Source organism: Myiozetetes cayanensis, unplaced genomic scaffold, assembly GCF_022539395.1.
Source record: "Myiozetetes cayanensis isolate MyiCay16 unplaced genomic scaffold, myiCay2020 scf3, whole genome shotgun sequence".
NCBI classification, from domain to species: domain Eukaryota; kingdom Metazoa; phylum Chordata; class Aves; order Passeriformes; family Tyrannidae; genus Myiozetetes; species Myiozetetes cayanensis.
In genome coordinates, this window is record NW_026087521.1 from 36488469 (window position 1) to 36510291 (window position 21823).

The 21823-nt window shown below is 35.7% G+C and overlaps 1 protein-coding gene across 1 annotated transcript in view; it reads left to right on the forward strand.

The window, feature by feature from the left end:
* TRHDE (thyrotropin releasing hormone degrading enzyme) overlaps positions 1-21823 on the forward strand; it is a 208960-nt gene that overhangs the window by 71215 nt on the left and 115922 nt on the right. Inside the window, exons 4-5 of the mRNA XM_050324389.1 lie at positions 11985-12139; positions 17966-18079. Of these exons, the coding sequence (XP_050180346.1) occupies positions 11985-12139; positions 17966-18079 (269 nt within the window). The remainder of the gene's footprint in view (positions 1-11984; positions 12140-17965; positions 18080-21823) is intronic.

The following is a 21823-nucleotide window of genomic DNA, read 5'->3' on the forward strand; positions in this document are numbered from 1 at the left end:
TCTATGCATTGAAGATCTGCAAAACCTTCCTGGAATGAGTCTGAGGTATTGCAGATGTGTCCAAGCAAGGTGGGCTCACTTGCTCCCTCTTTATTCTCTTAAGACATTTCTCCTGTTTTTATTGATAGTCCCTTAGACAACATTTCCTCAGCTTCTCAGCCCTTACTTACTGTCTGTTGCAGGCAGAATTTCATTTCTTTGACTTGTTTCTCAGTTTGTCTGTGTTTCTTATATATTTCAGCTCTTCTTCCCCACCACATTTCTTGGTACTCTGAGGCAGGGTCTTTCAGTTCCACCAGCACTGTATCTTTATTTCTTTGGAAGTAATCCAGTCTTTCTTTGGCTCAAGCTAGTGTTTTTCTGGTGTTCCAAGCTACCTTCTTAGTTCTTTGGTCATCACCCTGCAATTTCTGAAATGCAAAACATATGGAGAAAAAGTAGGGATACTTCTCTGTCTGCAGTTCTTATGGCTGTTGAGTACAGAAAACAGTTATTTCATTTGATCATGACAAGTTCTGTGTTTACTGCAAGATAGCATTCTAAGTAAAATATGCACACTAACAGAAAACTATTTTACAGGAAATATATTAGTAAAAATGTGCAAAATGCATAATATATTCTCTTTTGAACTCGGATTGTAAATTGTTGTGGATTTGTGGGGGCCTGACTGATCTGTATTCTATTTTGCTAATTTAAATTGGAGGTAATATTCAAATTGTTTGATGAAATCTTAAAGCATGCCAAACTAGATTTGTAAGGATAACCCACTAAACCCCATAAAAAAAAGAATGTTCAAGTGTTTTATCAGGTCTGGGTTGTTATAGCTTCTTGTGCTATTAGAAGAATAATGTTTTATTTATGTTGATTTATTCTGTTTGGTTTAGTTCCATAACTTGTTCACCATGAAGTTGAAAAACCAGAAAACCTGACTCTCTTTTTTTCAATTTATGTTGAAGAACTAAATTTGAGAGTTAGAGATTTATTAGTTCAGAAGTCAGAAAGGACGCACATTATAAAATGTTTTAATCCGTACCCTACAGATAGATTTCTTTGTTGTTGGTATAGACATGCTATAGATAGCTCTACACTTGTTTGCCAGTGACTGTTCATCCTGGAGAACAGAAAGCTCGGGGAATTTCGTCAATGTGCATGAATAAGGAAGGGTGCAAAGAAAGTGCCAGGCTCTTTTCAGTACTATGCAGGGACAGGACAAGAGGCAATGAGCACAAACTGAAACACGGGAGGCTCCCTCTGAACATTGAGTAACTTCTTTTTTCTCAGTGAACATGACCGAGCACTGTCACAAAGTTGCTCAGAGATTGCGGTGTCTCAATCCTTAGAGATATTCAAAAGCAATCTGAATATAGTCTTGCACAACTGGCTTTTGATGGCCCTGCTTGAGCAGGGGAGTTGGACAAGATGACTTCTAGAAGTCTCTTCCAGTCCCAACCATTGTGTGATTCTGTTAGAGGACTGCCCTGATGCTGTGTTAAAGGTACTTCAAGAATATAGTTTTATATATATATAAAAGAATATAGTTTTATACTGTCATACTGTTTCTGGCTGTGGGATCACAGGGAAATCTCTTTATCTTTTTCAGTTCTTGTTACCTTTTCATGGACTGCTCTCATGTCTGTAAACAGGATTTCTCAGTGGTGGTTACAATAGTTGTTGATTTAAAAACCTACCCTACCCTACATTTGACACAACTGTGGTGATATAATCCATTATTCCAAGGAATCTCAGTATCATTTCTATTGACTATACATGATGATAACGCCACTGTCATACTTTGCTTCGTCTCTGTAATTCCATTACAGTACTTCCAATGTGTGTCCTTTATGTTTTTTTTTTGGGGGGGTGGGGTTGGGGGTGGGTGGGGGTGTGTTGGCATTCTACCTTGGCATTTTTTAGTCTTTCCAAAGTTGTCCAAAGCCTCTTGCCACTCTCTGTTCCTGGTTTTTCCCATATGAATTGTTACTCAGTAAAACTTGATATCCTGTCTATGCCATCACAAGATGAATGCATAACCTTTTCAAATGGCATCTGCCTGAATATTGCATATTCATCTAATGCAGAAATACTTGATATCAATGACCTCTTAAAATATCTGCTCTTCTAGGTAATGGGAAAAAAATTTGCAGTTTCACAGGAGTTCTTTCGTGTGCAGAAACAAGGGGAGACGTACTTTTTATATGTTGTCTTAGTTGCTGTATCCAGCAGTTGTCTTACTCTGCTCTAATTTTGAGAGCAGTGAGGCTGCAATGGGGATCTGTTGCTGCAAGCCCACTGTAATCCTGACATGGTTGGTTACTAGTGTCTTAGAATTACTGGTCTCAGTTAGCAGTCAGTAATGAGCTGCATACATTTTATTTTGTTGAGATCTTTGGATAATGCAGGTAAAGATTGATACAGAATGCAAGCTCTGGTGGAGGTCACATTACACACTGAAAAAATGCAAATGAATTACCAAAGGGAGGGAGAAATGTTTTTATCTCTCACTGAAATAATTGAATTAAGAAGCTGCTTACCAGACAGTTTAGTAGGGAAGATAATTTCTAGTCTAATAAACAGATATTTGCATATCTAAGGAAGTGAACAAGCACTATTAAGAAAAATAGACAGACTGGGTCTCAAAAATGAGGGAAACAGAATGAATCAGGATGAAGGATTAAGTCTGCTTAGATCCCAGGAACATTTCAAAGGTGAGAATGCTAAGAGCCTGTGGTGGTTTAACCAAGGGAGGAATGTGAAGATCTAAGAGGGAATGGAGGGGAGTGCACCTGAAAGCACTCCCTGAGAAGTTTGTCTCTTGCAAACGAATTCTAAGACCAGAACTTCTGAATAATTTTTTGATGATTGGGAAAAGATGAAACATAAGGTGTGTACAAGGACCTGAGCTGTGATAACCCACTTGTCAGTACCAGCTCAGTAAGGATGTAATTATGGGTCAGTGTAACTACATTAAATATACATTTTTCTGTTTGGTGGTAAGTTTTGTAAGCATTCAGCAGCATTGTCAGTTTTGAAAGTTACTGATAAAATATATGACTGAATGTAAATACTTGAATTTCTCTTAAAATGTGATTTAAGGAAACTAACAAGGCGTATTTTATACAACAGTATAGCAATACAATACCCATTTGTGTATCATAAAAGTAACCAGGAAATACTCATAGGAGTAAGTGTTGCTGTCATCATCTCCTTTGTCCGTATGGTCCCTCCGTTGGTGAAGAGATTTAATCCATCACCTTTTCAGTATTTCTTCCGCCATGCTGACAAGGACTGTCGCTTGTCCAGGCTGTCACTGCGTGTGCAGCTCCACATGTTCTCTGAGCTCTGGATGATTGTCTTCCTTGGGTTTATTTTCTGGTGGGATATTGGATTATCAATCTTGCTCAGTATGTCAGAGATCTGACTGATTTCTATAAACTTTGTTCTGGACTAGATGACTGCTGTCATTTGTCAGGCTCTGCTTTTTTTCTTGATTCTCTCGGTAGTCTATTCTATTCTTGAAATACTTGTCCCAGGTCTGTCCCAACCTCTTATGTTCTCAGATCCGGTTAGCTCTTTGCCAAACTTAAGTAGTACGGTTCACTTTGTATTGCTCACCAGCCTCTCTTGAATGTATCACTTTTCTAACTTCAGATTACAAATATTTCTTTCTGGAGTTTTATTTTTACATAGTTTGCAGTATTCCATTTTTGTAACAGATTTTTATGTTTGGGTTCTACTCTTTGAGTTAATTGAAACTATTAAATACTTCAAGTATGTCTGAAACCACAATTGTCAGAAATAAGGCTATTTTCTAATTATTGTCCTTCTCTTCACTAGTATAAGTTGCTTCCAGGTGCAGAATGAAGCACCATTTTCATCTCTTCCCTTTGTTTTCCATGCTAAGAGGGATTTTCAGCTCTAGTGGAGGTTTCAGCTATTCTACTTTTCCATCCTGGTAATTTCTTTTAATGACTTTTCTTTTTTTTCCTCCTGCTGATAACCATGTGGCATTGAGGAATAACTTAAAATGGACCCTCTTTATTCAGACACCTTATTACTGCGCACCTCTGCGTAACAGTGTGTGGGCTGAGTGGAGCCCATCACTCAGCTCTCCTGCATCAGGGAAGTGAAGCTTCTTTAAGATTCAGGTCTTGGTGCTGTATTTTACTGTGGAAAATATGGGTTAACTGTGTAGAGAGGGATGATTTTTTTGTGTAACGATGTTGCACACCTGCTTTTTAACTGTGATTTTTCATCTCTTATGAGTATCTGCACAGCACATGGCTGGCAGCCTGTGACTGTGCTAATTCATAATAGAATGAAGTAGTAAATTCACTTACTTAAATCTTTGTAGGATATATAAATGCACCTAGAGGTTTACCTTTGACTTTTGTGTTTTGACCCATTAGGGCGTACTTTGAGCTGCTTGTGAATATAGAGTTCGTAACAAGAGTTAGTTGAAGTGGTTACGTCCTTGGGCATGAGTAAGGAGGAGAGAGTTTGAACTTGCATGAGGACAAAATGAGTCTTCTGTTATTTATGTTTCTCTAGAATTCACAATGATGAGGGGTTTTTGTGGTATGTCTCAGAAAGTTATTGTTTCTTTTATTAAAATGATATATTAAATGAACTGACTAATAGATTTCTGCTTTTACTATTAACGCAGTAAAATTTTATCCTCATCTAATATTATCTAAAGAATTAGCAGATGCATGTAAGATATAATTTATTCTAGGGCTTAGGATAAAGAGCAAGACCTAAAAATAATATCTCTGGAGCTCTCCAGGACAGAGCATTTGTATTTCTTCATCTTACTCTGGAGGAGAAGATAAATAGATACAGTCGCCACAATAAAATGGCCTTCAGATGTAGTGAATATGATTATCTGTATTTTGTAATTTTATCTCCAGGTGGAATATTATGATACATATTTTTAAGATGCTGGTAATGAGAAATATCTGCCTGTCTTCCCAAAATTCTTATTTCTACTTTCACTGTTAAACTGTGCCCATCACCTGTGAATGGGATCTCACTTTAAAACAAACATAAAAGACGTAAATCTTGGTATATAGAGTGTTTTACTTCTGAAAACATTCATGTCTTTGTTACTGTGATGAAAATAATTTTTATGTATGCCAGATGAAAAAATTTATTTTACTTCATTACTACTCTTAAGTAGAATTTCTGGAGTTCTCTGTGTACCTGCACCTTGATTTTGCAGCGAAGAGAGGGAATATGGCAGTGGCACTTGATAATTTTCTTTGCAGCAGCATTTATACTGAAGTGCTCAGTAATCAGTGGCATGTTGTTTTCAACCATAGAATCCTCATGCTCTATTAACTCTGGTGGTAGGAAAATGGCTGTTGGCAATTTTCCTTCATGTCAGTCCTCTTAGTGTTTACGTTAGATACAGTATTTATAAAGGCAACAGAAGTATTTCTTGCTTTTTCCTCTCTCCAGATATTTCAGTGTTGAGAGTTGGAATGTGTTTTCTCTGTTCATCTGTTCTGTACATACTGTAGGGGATGCACTTAGAGTACTGGCACTGTATCTTGGAGTAACTTAAGCTGATTTCAGTCTCTGTCTCAGTTTGATCTGTACAACTCTTGCGTGTCTTAGAAGAGTTTTGAAATCCCACATTAAACTGAAGACTGGCAAAAAAAGTTTATATTATAAAGTAATTTAGAGAAAGATTTTTTTCCTTGTTTGATGTTATACAGCAATTCATAATGATTTGTCCAGGTATTATTTTAAAAGAAAGGCATTGTTCATGTGGAGATCGATACAACCAAGATGATGTGCAATTCATCTTCAATGGGTGGGTGATTGCATTCATTTTCCATTTTAATGAATCATTTGATATACTTTGAAATAACAAAGTAATGATCTATAGATTGGGGGTATCAAAATTGAAAGCAATTTAATAATATGCATATCAAATAAAATCAACAGATTTCTATTTTATTTTCTTAACCTGTAAACTAACCATCCCCCAGTGTCAAAGCTTGGTTACTTGAAAAAATAGCAAAATTTTTACTTTCTGAATTTTTGCTTGTTCTCTCTTCTTACCCTCCCCAGCTTTCTCTCACAATTTCTTTTTCCCTCTTGGATTGCATTAAACATCTGCCATTTGTATCAAACACTCTGTGAATCCATCCATTGTTTGTGTCAGTTAATGTTAAGTAATACTTTGTACAGCAATAAGAAGCAATAAAAACCCCAGCAATAAACTGCTGTGTGTCAGTGATTTCTCCTCAGGGTCTGCCACAAGCCATCTGATTTGACTGAAATAATGGCAAACAGTTTTAGACCTTTGCATTAACTCTGCAGGCTGATGTCCATGGGGGTTGGTAAGTGTCATCCTTACAGAAGGATATTGGTGGTGTAGTTCCAGAGATAAAAACTAGTGGGTACCAGAGTAAGTGTTGGGTAAACAGAAACAGTTGAAGACTTCCCATGGGGGTGCTCTCCAGGTTGTGTGCAACTCCTGTGTGTTTCCATACTTTGCGTGTAGTGAGATGAGACAGAAGAATACTATAAAGTTTAAAGACAGCAAATTTAGGATAACTAGGTTCTAACTGCCGAAAGTGAAATACTAAATTGGTTTAGTTTTCAGGAAACGTGCACTTAGTATTTTCTAAAAATGAGGTATCTCAAAGTGTCTCAAGGTGAATGCTGGCTTCAGAGAGCTCTCACCAACATTGGGATGTTTGGGCTTTTTGGTGTGTCATCCCATTGTGTTACTTCCCACTCCACACCCCCCACAATATTTTTTTAAGGGGGTGAAAGAATATAGAAGAATAACTTGATTTTCCAGAACAAATATCTCTGCCATATACTAATAAAACGATGCAGAAAATAAAGTTTTTCAGGAGCCAATTTAGATGTATCTTATAAGTACTTATATCAGTAGTTCTTTATCAGTAGAAAATTTGCATATTCCTTATAATAACTACTGTTTGACTTCTTGTTTTTTAACCACAGCTGTCACTTTTTGTAGTTGGCTTGTTCCTTAAAATTTACATAAATCATTAAGTGGTATTGTGCTATAGAAAACCATCTTCTACTTAGTAAGAGAAATGACTTTGACTAAGGAATCTGAGTGGCAGAAATATAAACCCTTCTAGTAAATAGTTGTGGGGGTTTTTTTTGGTAAACAGCATTCATTTAGGAAATTGCACCAGACCTTTAGAGAGATTTAATAAAGCTAGTCATTACGTTATACAGCATTAGAAAAGGGCAAACCCCATGGTATGAATAAAAGAAGGTGATATTAGTCCATGCTTCCTCTTAATTTTTTGAATTTTTTGTCAAAAAAAAGGAAATTCTGGGAGCATGATATCTGCACCTGATATCTTGAAGAAAGCCTCTCTGAAGAAATGAATGAAAATAATGTCATGAGGGTCTCGTAGGTAAATTCAAGTTATTTTGTAGTGTCATTTTTGTCATAAAAATAGGGATTATAAGGGAAAAACATGGAGTTCATTTAATGAACAGTTTATCTCTCTGCGCCTCCTAGGTTTATTAAGAAAAATATATGTATAAAGATGCTTGATAGAAAATTCTTGTTTGTCACTATATGTTCTCATTTACAAATTGCAGTGTTTTAGGGGTCTCATGTTTGTTTGGGAGACTTCTCATGTATGCTAACAGAAAATTGGCAGAAATCGTTTGCACATCTAGTTATTTTTTTTCCCTTAGTAGATGCTTTATAACAGCTACCTTGAGTATTAGAAATTCAACACTGTCATATGTTCTGCAGAATCTAGTCCTTGGTTGCATTACAACCAGCAGCTAAACCAAATAAGATTGCAGTACAAAATGTTAGTAAATGTAGATGTGATGGTCTCTCTGTCTGTGTTTATACACACACTCATATTTATATGTATATTAAGGATGTATGTCTGTTAAACCAGTATCCTTGTCCAACTTCAAATGGAGGTGGTTAAATATAGTGGAATCACAGTGGTGGAAAAGGTGCTTTGATGTTTGAAAAAGAGTAGGATAATAAAGGAGGGGAAAAGGACCCTCAAATTCAAGGTACTCTCCATGAGAGAGTTGGATCCTGTTTTGCATTTAATCCTCTTCAGTTCTACCTCTGCTCTCATTTAAAGGAAGAGTGATGTTCCCAGTTGTGTGGTTGGGGAATTAAACCTTTTTTAACTGCCTAGAAAATATCATAACTGAGTGGAGTAAAAGAAAAAACAGTATCATTTGTGCAAATTGCACAGATACTAAGTTCAGAGGTAAAAAACCATCAAATGCGTCTTCACTTTGTGACCCACTTAGGTGTTAAATCGCTGATTCCATTTTGCACTATGATGATAGCTTGCTAATAATGTAAGAGGATTATATTTTGATGTGAGCTCACTCAGTTATGATGCCTTAATTAAATGTTTGGAAACAAAGCAACCGTTGAGCTACATACACTTTTTGTAACTTGATTTTTTTTTTTCCATGAGATTCACACAGAAATAGATTTTTCAAAGTCCAAAGGCTATCCTTGTATTCAAATAATTGTACCAGCATAGCATGTTAGTGTAAAGTTCCAACACATTTCTGTCTGGTGATTTTATTTTAGCTGTATAGTTTTTACTTCTTAGTCATGAATTTAGTCTCTGTGAAGGCCAGGAGGTGGAAACCCTTTATTATTCCAGCACTACACAGGACTCTGCATTGCTGTATCAGGAAATCTCAAGTAACAGCTTTATGATGCATGAGGATATTATTCTCTGCAAGCAATAACACACATTTCTATTTCTCCAGCAATATCCACATAATCAAACATTCACAAATGCTTTACAAAGAATTTAATTAAATAGTGTGCAGAGTGACTGGATGCAGCATATACACAAACTCTTGTATACTTAGTAGTTCCCATTTTGCAGTCAGTGCAGAACACTTTTGCACAGTGATATGTGTGAGTGATATTTCCATCAAAATGTGTATCATCACCCTTCCTTTTCTACCTTACTCCTTTAAAAATGACATCGAAACCTTAACAGATGTCACCTCCAAGAGGACAGGATACCTTCCTCAGGGCTCTAATGGTGTGATAAAGAGAGGGAAATACAAATTCTCCTGTTGAGACTTGAACATCAAACATTGTTCCTCTGAAATCAAACATTTATTCCTCCCCAGAGAAAGGTATAGATTAGTGTCTTTTACCACAAAACCAAACGTGTTTGGAATTTTATTTAAAGGTAGTAGAAGCTCTATGAAGGAAAGGCCAAGCACTAAAAAATTAACATCAAGTCTTGGATATTCAGCGTTTAGACGTGGACAATCAGAAGAAAAAGGTTTTATGACAATGTCTATGCTCAGGGTCCATTCTGTCAGTCACTGGATATTAAGTCTCTTCTTTGGCATTAAAGTGCAGCGTATCAGTCCCTGCACTAGGAAAAGGTAGTGTGCTCATATTCATTCGACATTATTGGTATGGTCCTGTCACCTTCAGGGCTTAACATTCTGGAAACTGACGGGGCTATCTAATATGTTTTGTTTTCTTTGTTCAGAAAAGCCCTTAAAGCATTAGCCAGTGCATGAGAGGAGTTTTCAGGCTTGCAGAGCAACGAGGCTGTGTTGGATGAAAGTGATTTAGAATGTCCCTATGTGGTTGTCTACCTGCAAGGCAGTTATCTGTCCGTCAAATTGGAAGGTTTTATTGGTATGTCAGTGCTATAAAGTATCAGTCTAAACCAGCAGACCAATACCAATGACACAAATGGTGAAAGACAGTCTATAATTAGCCGTAAAGGTGTTTAGTGTGAGACCTCACCCTTGTTTTGCAGTTCCAGAGAGTTATTCCAATTTTTAACTGTCTGACAGTGACAAAATCTATACATTATGACTGGCAAGGAAGACCAAAAACTACAAATGAACTCAAAGGAGAGAAAAGAAACAAAAGGATCCATGAAAACTAGGAAACTGGTTTTACTTTTGTGCCAATTCTTGTTCTGTATCTCTCTGCTAATTTGAGGGGAGTTGCTGAAAACTTAATTGAGGTAAATAAGGGCAGAGTCTGTATTCATCTTCTGAAGACACTTTTTGAGGAAGGTTTAATTGCTGTAGGAGAAGTTATGGAGATGGCTTTCTTTACAGATTTGAGAGTGGGAGAGATCCTTATTTAATGTCAGTGAAGATTGGCTGTTAACTTCAGTGATTTCACCCAGTAGCCTCTGTGTCCTTTTTTTTCCCCATCCTTATCCCTTCTTTGTATAGTAGACATGAGTTTTTAATTTTGCATGTCATTTCTGACAAATTGCAGTTACTCTAAAAAATTAGTACAGTTCGAGCTTCAACTAAAAAAGGAAAGGAAAGCATGCAATTTTGAATTTACTCTCGTCTAATCTTGAACAGCATGTTTTCGATTTTTGCTTTAATTTCTTTAATTAGGCTTTTGTTCTAGTGTCTGCTTTTCTATAAAATACTTACTCTTTAGCATTTGTAGTATGTCTCTGTGATTTGGATATTTTTACTTTGCTTGTATTTGGAAGTATCTGCTAGACTCCCTCTTTGCTTCTGCTAGGAGGCTGGTATTTTTGTGTTTCTTGCAGTAGGCCCTTTTTGGGAATACTAGAATACACCCAAGTTCTCCATTCCAGACACTTTAGTGGCAACTTCTTGTGAATTCTGGAGTCGAGCTCCTGCAGTCTGTTTGTGCTTCAAGCCAATTCTACCACATGTCAGCAAGCCAAGGCAGACAAACTTAGGAGATATGTCAGTGCTGTGATATAATTTAGAGTATTATTTAGAATAAGTAGGTCAGAATTTTTCTTGTTCAGGTTAGGAAGTCAACCCAGAGATCTCTCATCCCACCCAGTGAACTACCACCTACATATATACTACATGTGATAACTGCCAATGAACTGGCTTTGGAACCAAAAGTAATAGAGCCAAATGAGAGAGGAGTGTGGCAGCCAGGCTAATTAATTAAGAAGTCAGGCTAATTAGTTTGACTGGAGGGAGCACCATGCTGATGTGACATTGTAGCTTCCAAAATTCTATCTGTTTTGTGCATGGGTTGCATTGGTCTTCTCATAGGCATACAAGTTGTTTCTGGGCTCTTTCAGATGTTTTTTGTCATGAAGCAGCAGTGTGTATTGGTTTATTCCCTGAGGAAATTTACTGTAATTTTAGATTTCTTTCCAGGCTGATAGGCAATTTATTTCCTTCTCAATCTTCTGCAGTAAGATTTTTTTAACATATGTATTTTAATATTGTCTTGTTCAACCTCATGCCACTGAGATTCCTTGTTGCTTTTTTATTTTACCTGATGAAGCACCTTCCAGTTTTCTTCCCAGTATTTTGTCACTTACTGAATACAAAACTGAAGTAATGCTCCTGAAGCTGTGTATGGTCCCGCTTCCAGCCTGTGGGGCTGAGAAGTGGCTACCAGCAGTCTTGTTCCCAGAGGATGTGTGTTAGCAACAGTGCACACTGAAAGATGCCTTGTTTTGTAAGAACTGATGATCCTGCAGAATTTGCCATTTTTCTTGTTATGAAACAGTATTTCTTCAGTGCACTCCTTAATGTCAGGTTACATACAGTTTGATGTATAAGATTTTCACAAAGGAGTTGCTTTAATGAAAAGGTAAAAAATACTTCCTGTAAAAGTCTGTGTTACCATATTGATATGGTATAGTAAACATGAGAAGCAGTATCAAACCCAGTAATAAATCAATAAGGTGTTGTAAATAAGCTGAATTCTTTATCTAAAGCTTCAAATAGAAATACTAAGTAATGTATTACATCAATAACATAGTGCTCATATTATCTGCTGTGTGAGCAGATATTGGCGTAAAATAAAAAAAATGAATATTTTATTAATGTTTCCTAAATAACATAGCTAGAAAGCTGAAATTAAGGGTTTTTTTAATGTGTATTATTTATAATGCTTTTAGTGATGACTTGTGGTCTCACTTACAATAGTTCTTCAGCATAGTAGCTCTCACAAGGAGTTAACATATATTTTTTTCTATTTCTAGATCTGTTAGCTGTGCCTAAGCATCCATATGCTGCTATGGAGAACTGGGGACTGAGTGTTTTTGTGGAGCAAAGGATACTGCTAGATCCAAGCATTTCTTCTATATTATACCTACTGGATGTCACCATGGTCATTGTACATGAGCTGTGTCATCAGGTATTAAAGGTGTTCTCATATTTGATCTTAATGGTCAGAAACCATGCATTCCTTTTTAAATCTGAAAATGAATTTGTATTGTACGTATGGACAGTTGCAACTTCCATTGCACTGAAATCCAAATAACACAGAGATCTGTAAGGCACATCCCTACAATACAGAAACTGTGAAGACTCAAAATGGGCATAGAGGGGAAAATTAGTAGCAATGAACAACTTCCCTGTCATCTGTTTTATATTATATATAAGTATACAGGCATACAGATTATCTGTATGTTTGTGTCACTGTGCTTGTTGCTGGTGTGTAGAATAAACACGTTGATAGCTGTAGAAAGGTATTTATTGTAGAACTATAGCAGATTCATCCTGAATTTCATGTTTGTGTCAAAAAAGTCTTTTGGCTGAAGTCAATTTGGTAATCAGCTTCTTCTTCCATCATATATACACATACTTCCATTTTCTTTTTATTTTCTTCTTTTTACCCACTCTTTGTTCACTCTTGGTGGATAATCGAGTCTTTGTGTGAAGAAGCTATTGTGTCAATAAGAAAACTTAAAATAATAAACCCATATTACTATTTATTTTACATTTTTCCCATCTTTTTATCTCAAACTGAACCCATTACAAGTGTTTAGTAATATTGAGTTGAATGCAAATGTTATTGAAGAAATTTGCTACAGGGGCAGGCAGCGCTTTCTTACACTCGTAAGAGGCATAATCATAGCCTTCAGGTTAAAATGAATGAAATCCTACTGTGTAATCACCATGGCTTACATCTGTGACTTTACACAGTGTTCTTTAAAGGCAATGCAAATTCTTAACACTTTCTGCAAATAAGAAGTACCATGTAAAAGGGAGCCATTGTAATGGAGTTCTGGCAGATGAACCTGGAAATAATAATGTTTGGTTCATATTAATGTTTCACATTAAATCTGTCAATGAATATGAAGTCCTTAAGTACAACATAAATTTTTTTTTTGAATGTTATTGCTGGTTTGATCTTGATATGATCATCTGATTTTGTTATAAGCTCTTGTGCATTACCAAAGGGTAGCACACTGTTCAGCTAGAAAAATTACGGTGCCTTAGGAATCAGGTGAGGAAAACACACATTAGATCATCAAATCCCAGCTCCTGCTAGTATTAGATTCTTCCATATGGTGTGTTTGTAAAGCCAGGTTCAGTGCCCCTGATTACAGGGTTATGTGACTTCCTTAAAACCTTTTGATTAAATCTGATGGTCAATAGCTTTTTCTAAGTTCAGCTCTAAGTCTTGCTTTTTGTGAAGTAATTTCATTACTTCCAGTTATTCTTTGCACTGCTTTGATAATTTCTTCTGCTTCCAGAGCAATTTGTACTTCAGATGTGGGCAATTATCACATCAGTAACATGCCAAATTTGTTTATTTGATTCTCATTGAAACTGAAACCTTTTTACATTCTTCTGGGAATGTCAGAGGACCATGAAGTGGGTGAAAACTATAACTGAATTTATTTTAGGGTAGAAATGTGATCATAAAATGTTTCTAAGTGACCTTAAAATAGCAGATGAGGAGGTTTACTTGACATCCATGTGGATATTACTTCAAGCGCTTAATTAAATGTAGCTTCCTCTATTCCTGTTGCTGCTGTTTCAGTATCTTGCAGATCAGCTCTTTGCTTAGCTGCTTCACTGGATAACTAGACAAGATAGAAAATATCTGGGTGAAAGAAACATTATTTCTACTTTTTAGATGCAGAATCGAGTCACACAGTATAATTGTTCATCTGCAAATAAATTTTTGAGGGAGAAACCCTCAAAAAACATAAGCTGCAAAATACTGTCTAGCACCTCCGTCACAGTATTGTCTTTATTTAGTAATTTTGTCTGCTTTTATCTTACTCATGCTCCCTCAAGGAAACTTTAGAGCATGAACTCTAAACAATACTATCTTAATTGAAAATGTCCTGAACTGAAACCTGGTTGGGTCCAGGATTTCTTGCCTCTGCTGTTTAGTTGTTAATTATTCACTGCATTTTTCATTGGCTTTTGCTGTGAAGCATCTCACTTGCTAACCTGTGGTGACACATGAATATTCCTTCCCTTCACTCATTTTTACAGATTGGCTTTAACCAAAATCACTTCTGATGCAGCCAGAAGTACAATCCACATCTCCAGTTTTGCTTTTTTATTTATTGATTTTTATTTTTAATTTCAGGAAAGAGGAAATGGAACTCTCATAAGAAAACATTCTTTTTTAATTTTTTTTTTAATTTTTATTATTTTTAAGAATTGTGTCATTGTCTGTTTTCCCTGACTTTAAACCCATGACTTTAAGACTTATGGAATGTATCTGAGCATGTAGTAAACTGATCTGTGTGAGACTCCTGTTACTTCAAGCAACACAGCAATTGCTTAGCTAATGTTGTTTCCAAGATTGAAAAAAAGAGATGAATATTAAAAGGTGAGATTATTGCTTTTAGATTTACCTGTTTAAAATTGTAATTCCCAAAACTGCTATTAATGCTTGAGTACAGTCTTCAGGACAGATAGAAAATGAGACGGCATTGCAAAAAGACAAATTCAGGTGAAAAGTGTGTAAGAGAGAATTTCATGTCCAATTTCTTCACAGTTGACTTTGTCATGCTTGACCAGGTATTTATTTTAGATACATGTTTTAGGAGAGACACATTGCAGTTATGTAGGTAGTTTTGGTTTCGTCGTTTTGTAGGTTGCTATTTTTTGATATTTCAGTTTGAGTGTTCTTTTAGAACATTTTATTAATTAAAAAAATTAATAATTGAAAGAATGAGTGTTTTGGCATAAAACCTTCTCTTCCAAGCCCCAAACCGCAAGAGAGATATTGGTCAAAACACACGTATTTCTAGGAGCTTAATTTGATAGCTCAAAATAATTACCATAATTTATTAAAATAATTCTAATTAAGGTAGTAATCAGTTTTATGGGCATATCACAGATCAGTTCCACCTACAGTCTTTGAAGGAGAAGTCATTTGAATTTATGCACCATGATTTCTATGATAGTTTTCCCACCTGAGAACAAAACTTGGTGTGACAAATTGAGTTAAAGAGGCATGAAAGTTGAAAGGAAATTTAAAACTTCTAAATCAACATTTTTTTTAATAATCTGTAAAGGAAGCATATAAGAAAGAGTGTCCTCTCAGTGTATCTGTAAAATAAGTACCTTCTGCTTATCAGGTTGAACACAATACTTGAGGTGGATGAGAAATTTATGTAATCAATAAATTTCAAAATAAAAATGAAGTAATGGTCTTCACTCCAGGCAGATAGTGCTTATAGTCAAATACACATATAAATACTTAAAGAAATTAAATGCTTTACTTACAGTTTTCCTTTCAGACATGTAACACCTGGGAAGATAATAGCACCTTCCTGCTGGAAAATTTGGCTTTCTTACCTGCAGTCTCTGGTACTGCTTTGTCTCTGACATCCATAACTCTTTCTGATACTGTTCAAGACTAGTTAAGCAAATTCCCTACATTTTCATGCGGATATGCTGGTTTAATGACTGTAAAAGATTTCTTCCTTTAGGTAGATAATTAAACAAATTGTTTTAATTGTATCAATGATAAATAAACCAGAAAACTCACAAAGGAGTAGAAGCAATTCTCTACTGTGACATCATAAACTGATCTTATTAATTCAAGTTATAGGAGTATGTATTATGAACTTTACAACCTTTGTTTTTTTTAATCTCTCTCTGAATAGTCTTAGCACAAAATGACTATTACTTGTTTCATATTTGTTCAGGAGTTCTCTTGCAATTCAAGAAATAAACTCTATGCTATTGTGTTTATACTGTCATCGGAAATCATTTAATCAACCTATTCTGTTATGAATATAACTGTCATATTCCTTGATGTATGAAAGTTATATTAATTTCAACATTTCAAGTTCTGAAAATGCATTAGCTACATTAATATATTTCCAGTATTTCTTTGTTTTTTCAGTTGAATGTTCTTAAGGACAGGATGTATCTTTGGCAGCCCTATGGCGAGTAAATTTACTGGTAGCTTTAAACTACATTATGCTCACTGAGTGTGCATTAATTTTAGTTTCACTTAGTGTATGAAAATAACTTTTATCAACCTTATCTTTTCTCCCTAAATTCTTAAGTTGGTTGTTAGTGACATTTGTTGTCACATTTTGCTTCATTTTTTCATTCAAATCCTGAGCCTTGTGTGGCAATCTGGTAATCTTCCTGCTACTGTGTTCTTTGAAGCACTAGTGTTTACTTCGCTATGGATCCTCACTGCAGCGCTGATCCTTCCTTGGCCCTATTCTCACTCCACAAAGACATGCACAGAAGCAAGACCTTTCATTCAGGTCCCAGACAAAGCCTTCAAACAAACCAGATGTCATGAAAGCAAACTGCTTATTGGCCAACTCCACTTTCATTCATTCTTCACTCTCAGTACAGTTCAGCAGCAGCTCCTCTGCTCTAACCTGAGTCTGCCTCTGGAATACTTAATTGCTTCTCCCTTTCTGTGTATGTTTAGAGCTTACGAACACATGAAAGCTCAAGATTATTTCTGTTGATTATTAATTATTCTCATTCTTATTCATATTAAGAGAAAACTGACATAATTTTACTGAAACAAACTTTTGGTATTTGTTTGGCAGAAAAGGTGCTACAGAGAGTATGAAATATGTTTTCATAATAGTGTATATGTTTCTACTCCTACTACTGGTGTTACAGTGATTCAGGTTGCACAGGGCCATTACAGTCATTTAAACAGGGTCATCCATCAGCAGAAGAATTTATGACATCTGATTTCCTTTAAATTCTTGTCCTCATTTGTCTTCCAGTGATCGTCTCAGCTCTGTGTAAAATCCCTCTGACACCCGCATGTCCTGTACTGTGAGAGATTTGTGTCTGTTGAATGGCTTACTAAGCAGAGTATCTAATGGATGTGTTCTTGCCTCACCCTCAGTTCCAGCTCTTCTCCTCTTTTCAGATGATGATCTTTACGTATTTTCATAGGAGTTTAATTATCCTTGAGATTTCTGTCCTTCTTGCTTAATTAGATTGAAGTTAGTAGGCAAAATTGAGGAGTGACCTGGGAGAATGGGAAAGGCAGTCAACCCTCAAGTAGGGTTCCTTTGCATATACACTGGTGGCACATGCTGTTTCAGATACCTCTGCTTCTGGTTGCTGTTAGAGAAGGTTGCAATTTCCCTTTAAGTCCTCTATGAAGTTTTCTAGGCCTGTATGGGTGTCTCAGATACCCTAGTATGTTCTCTAAGTGGCATCAACTACCTGCTTTTAGGCATCTGAGTCCTACTCACAGAAAGATGGCATTATTATATAAAACTGCTTTCCTTAGAAGACCTTCTGAGATGATCATCGCTGGTATTGTAAATCTTAGTGGGCAGACATTGTGGAGAAAGAAATGATAAATTTAGGTCTGAGGTGAGGAATGTGTTCCCAGTTTTTCAGTTTTCATACTATACGTAGTGAAGTTTCCAGGTAATGAATCAGATTATTCAGACCTTTTTCTGTCCAGTGCATATGTTAGTCCCTTAAACCTAGGTGAACATTTACTTCAGATAGCTAAAGTTGACGCTGTGAATACTGTCCTCAATGCTTCTTTTCCCCACTTCTTCTTTTCTAATGTTTTACTTCATTAACTTATGCATCTTGTAAGGGCTAAATTAATTAGTACATGAAAAAAACAGTTAATGAGTTTCAGTGGGTGGTGTATACTACTGTTTTTCTTAAAACTTGTGGAGAATGTGTTCTGTATAAATGAAATATATGCAAACATCGTTTCCTGAAGGATGTGCATTTGAACTTTTCTTTGCAGTGGTTTGGTGACCTTGTGACTCCAGTTTGGTGGGAGGATGTGTGGTTGAAAGAAGGTTTTGCTCACTATTTTGAATTTGTTGGGACAGACTACCTCTACCCAGGGTGGAACATGGTAAGTCAGTTCTATTTTGTTAATGTGGAAACTCCACAGAAAAGTTGCTCTGCTGCTATACTCCTGCTTTTGCTATAGAAAAGGACTGCTGAAAAATGCCAAAGAATGCATGCAAGTATCAGATGTTGAATGAAACAAAATCACTAGGTGTGAAATAATCTGACAGCATTCCAAAAGTGTTCGATTTATTGCAAAGGAAATAATGTCATGTCTATCATAACCCAGCATTACAATAGCTACTGTATCTCTGTTCAGAAATATTTTGTATTAAACCAGTTATGATTTAACTCTGACCGTTTTTTAAAACATTGATATGGTTGAATTTTATCTACAAGATAAATTGGAAAGAAATGTTTTGCAAAACATTCTATAAAATGGAACATATTTTTTCTCATAGTATTCTGTTCTCCTCTCCCTAAGTTTATTCTTTTTATCTTCCTGATATTGTTTGGCTATCTAGCAGCATAAATTAAAATGGAGTATATGAGTTGAGAATCTAGCTTTCAGTATGATTTCTGGCTGTAAGCGATTGATCATGCTTTGTCAATTGCTGTGCAAATACAGGAGCTCTCTGAGGGCAAACTGGGAATTCTGTGCTGAGACATTATTTTGAAGTCCTTCTGTTGAATCACATTGTACCTAGTAAGGTCTATTCAAGTCTTACATGAATTGCTATAGTCTAGCTATATTATATTTATAGGAAAAACAAGAGATACGAGACCTCAGTACAAGGAAATTTTCTATGAACCCTATTGAAGGCTGCTGTAGAGATTTTGTTGTCCATTGGAGACATATTTTTGTCTGCTAACCTTCTGTGTTTACGGGTATTTAATTATGTGGCAAAATATTTATTATAAATCCCAATTGTCTGATGGAGATTTGTTGGAGCTTGGATGTTTTGCTTAAACTCTTGCAAACTAACTTGTGAAATTTTCTTTTTCTGATTTCTAAATGATTTATTGAGTATTCTTATCCCATTAATTTTTGTGTACCGTGAAATGAAGATGCTATAACTGTGAGTTAAAGCTAATTTTTGAAAATAGTGGTATACAGGTACTCTTGCTTTATGTCTGCTTCTTGTGAAATTTGAATTTTTTGTAGTATGTGAGTTTTTCTTTCAGGTGCAAATTTTGGTCTATAATTGCATTATGAAAAGTAAAACAAATATTTATCAGTACTGACATCTGTCTTGCATACGTAGGCTTGTTGGGTTTACCTGGCTTTAGCTATATTAAAACTAATTCTGTTCATCTTTATAAAAAACATAACCTGAATTACAATGTAATGATTCTAATTATGACTGCAATGAAATCTGGCAAGCCTTTATGATTCTAGCATAGTGAAGTGTCATAGATGACAACATTTATACACGGAATTGTATCTTCAGATCATCAGTCGTTTGTTCTTCACATTATCAGTCTAACAAATTCAGAATAACTTTGCTTTAGAAAACATTTGGAATATAGTATATTTGCTTGAAATTTCTGTAGAATTAATATAATCTTCACTGTTATGCAAATGACATGCCCATCAACATGAAATCTTGGCATCTTAGCAGAATACAGGCAAAGCAAATGGCTTGAACAAGAATGGCAGTTAAACTGGGAAATCAAAAATGTGCTGCATAAATTAGAATTAACTACAGAAATACTGCTGTGCCTGAAAAAATATTTATCTGCCAAGCTTTTCCTTAAATTAAAAAGAAGATGAATTGTTCATAAGGCTTTGAGTAGCTATGGCCTTTGATAGAAAAATGACCGTATTGACATATTTAAGTAATTAGAAAATGCAAAGTTTCTCTTAATGAGTTGAACATTTAAACGCTGCATCCTTTTGTGGACTAGAGAAGGAGTCAATACTGTCATGTTTCAGCTTCATTACAGAGACTGTAGGAAGAGGAAGCAAAAGTTACAGTTACTGAAATTAGACTTGCTGGTGTTTGCTATTGGTATGAAGTGGATTTGCTGTTTAGATCACACTGACTGACATTTGTAAACTTGAAAAAAATCAGCATGTAGAAAAAAAGAAAAACTGTTCCAAAAATTTATTGTTTTTTCAAAAGTGAAGGATATGGTACAAGCTTCATGAATCAGTTGCAAAAACAAGAACTACAAGACTTATTTTCTGTAATGATGGCTAAACAGTGCAATATTCCAGCATTCTGGGTGGTGTTTTCTCAGCAGTATTTCATATCCATGAAATAGAAATAAAAAAAACCATTATGGTGTATGTTACCACAGCTCTTTGCATCAGGAAGAGTGATATACCAAAATCCTCTTTATTTCTAAAGAATTTGGAAAGTTATTTAGTTAACATCGTTCTCTTGTAGTTCTGAAATGTTAACTTGAAAGATTCCTTAAGAAGCCCATGGACTAAAATGTTAAATTCAGCTTCTTTTCAGGTTACAGAAGACTTTTTGTTACATTTTCTGTTTGAATAAGTGTAGAGCAGAAGACTGGTAGTCCATTGCAGAAAAAGGACTTTTGTTTGGAAGTGCAACTTGGCTAATATGGATACATCTGAAGAAAATGGATCTATCCACAGCTTCCTGCCTAAGTTGTTCAGTGTTTATAGACTACGGGCACATAAGCTTTCATCATTAAGGCTCGTGAGCCCCTAAAGTTTTGCTACTACTTGTCTGAAGATGCTTCTCTTTTAGCAGAGCTGAGTGTTTTTCAGTGTCCATCTTATTTGGCATTCATAGTCTTGGTATGGCTGAAGCTGAGAGTCTGGAGGAGAGTTACCTGTTCGGCATGTTCATGTTCACACAGTTATAACTTAAAGCAACAGCACCGAGTTCTGCACAAAGCAGAACGTGTTTCATGGCTTCATGTTCCATGGCATGAAACACGTTTCATGGCTTCTCCTTCTTCTCTAGGTTCTTTAGCTTGCTTAAATATTTCTTTTCCTTCTGAGGTTCTTTCTTTTTATCTGTTTTTCTTCAGTTGTTTTATAGACTCTTTTACAGCAGGAAAGACTAATGAGTAACAATGACTGAAGCTGCCATGGAGCTGTAACACTTTACTGAGCATTCCAGCAGGTCTAAAATTTCTTGTTTTGTCCAGAAGGCATTTACATACTTCATCAGGTTTGCATTACCTTAACGAGAAAGGAAATTCAGTCCTTATTAAACACTTGCCGTTATTATGTACTGGATCCTCCTATTAAAATTTTAGGTGAAGAACAGAATGAAGAGGCATTCTGATGGAGGTGTCTATTATCCATTGCAGTTAATGTAAGATACATCAGAACTCTTCCAAGGAAGTGAATTAAGTTTTGCAGGTTTTAAAAGAGAAAGATGAGTTTTCTGTGCTGAGAACCTTTGAGACCACTGGTCTTAATATCCTTTTTCAAAATTTAAGTTACTTCAAGTGAAAGCTAAAAAATTCTCATTTCCTTCCTTCAGCTGAAAAATAAGTCTCTGCATGTTACTTTTTATCAGATGAAGCTACATTTGATTTTGCAGGAAATCTGTCTCTGCTATACAGTTATTAGACTTTTTCCATGGAAAGGATTTCACCATTCTTCCAATTTCAACCTCTTGCCTTGTCTGTCCCTCAAATTAAGTTTATTTTTAAAATTCTTATTCTGAAATGCCTCAAATTCTTAGTCTTAGATCTCATTCTTAAAGTCTTGGAAGCTTAATCAATTGTTTCTGTGTTGTCAGGATAATTTTAGAAAGAAAGCTATCTCTGCTAAGTGTTCCTCTGAGAGAAGAGAGAATTTCACTTCATCATGTGTGTT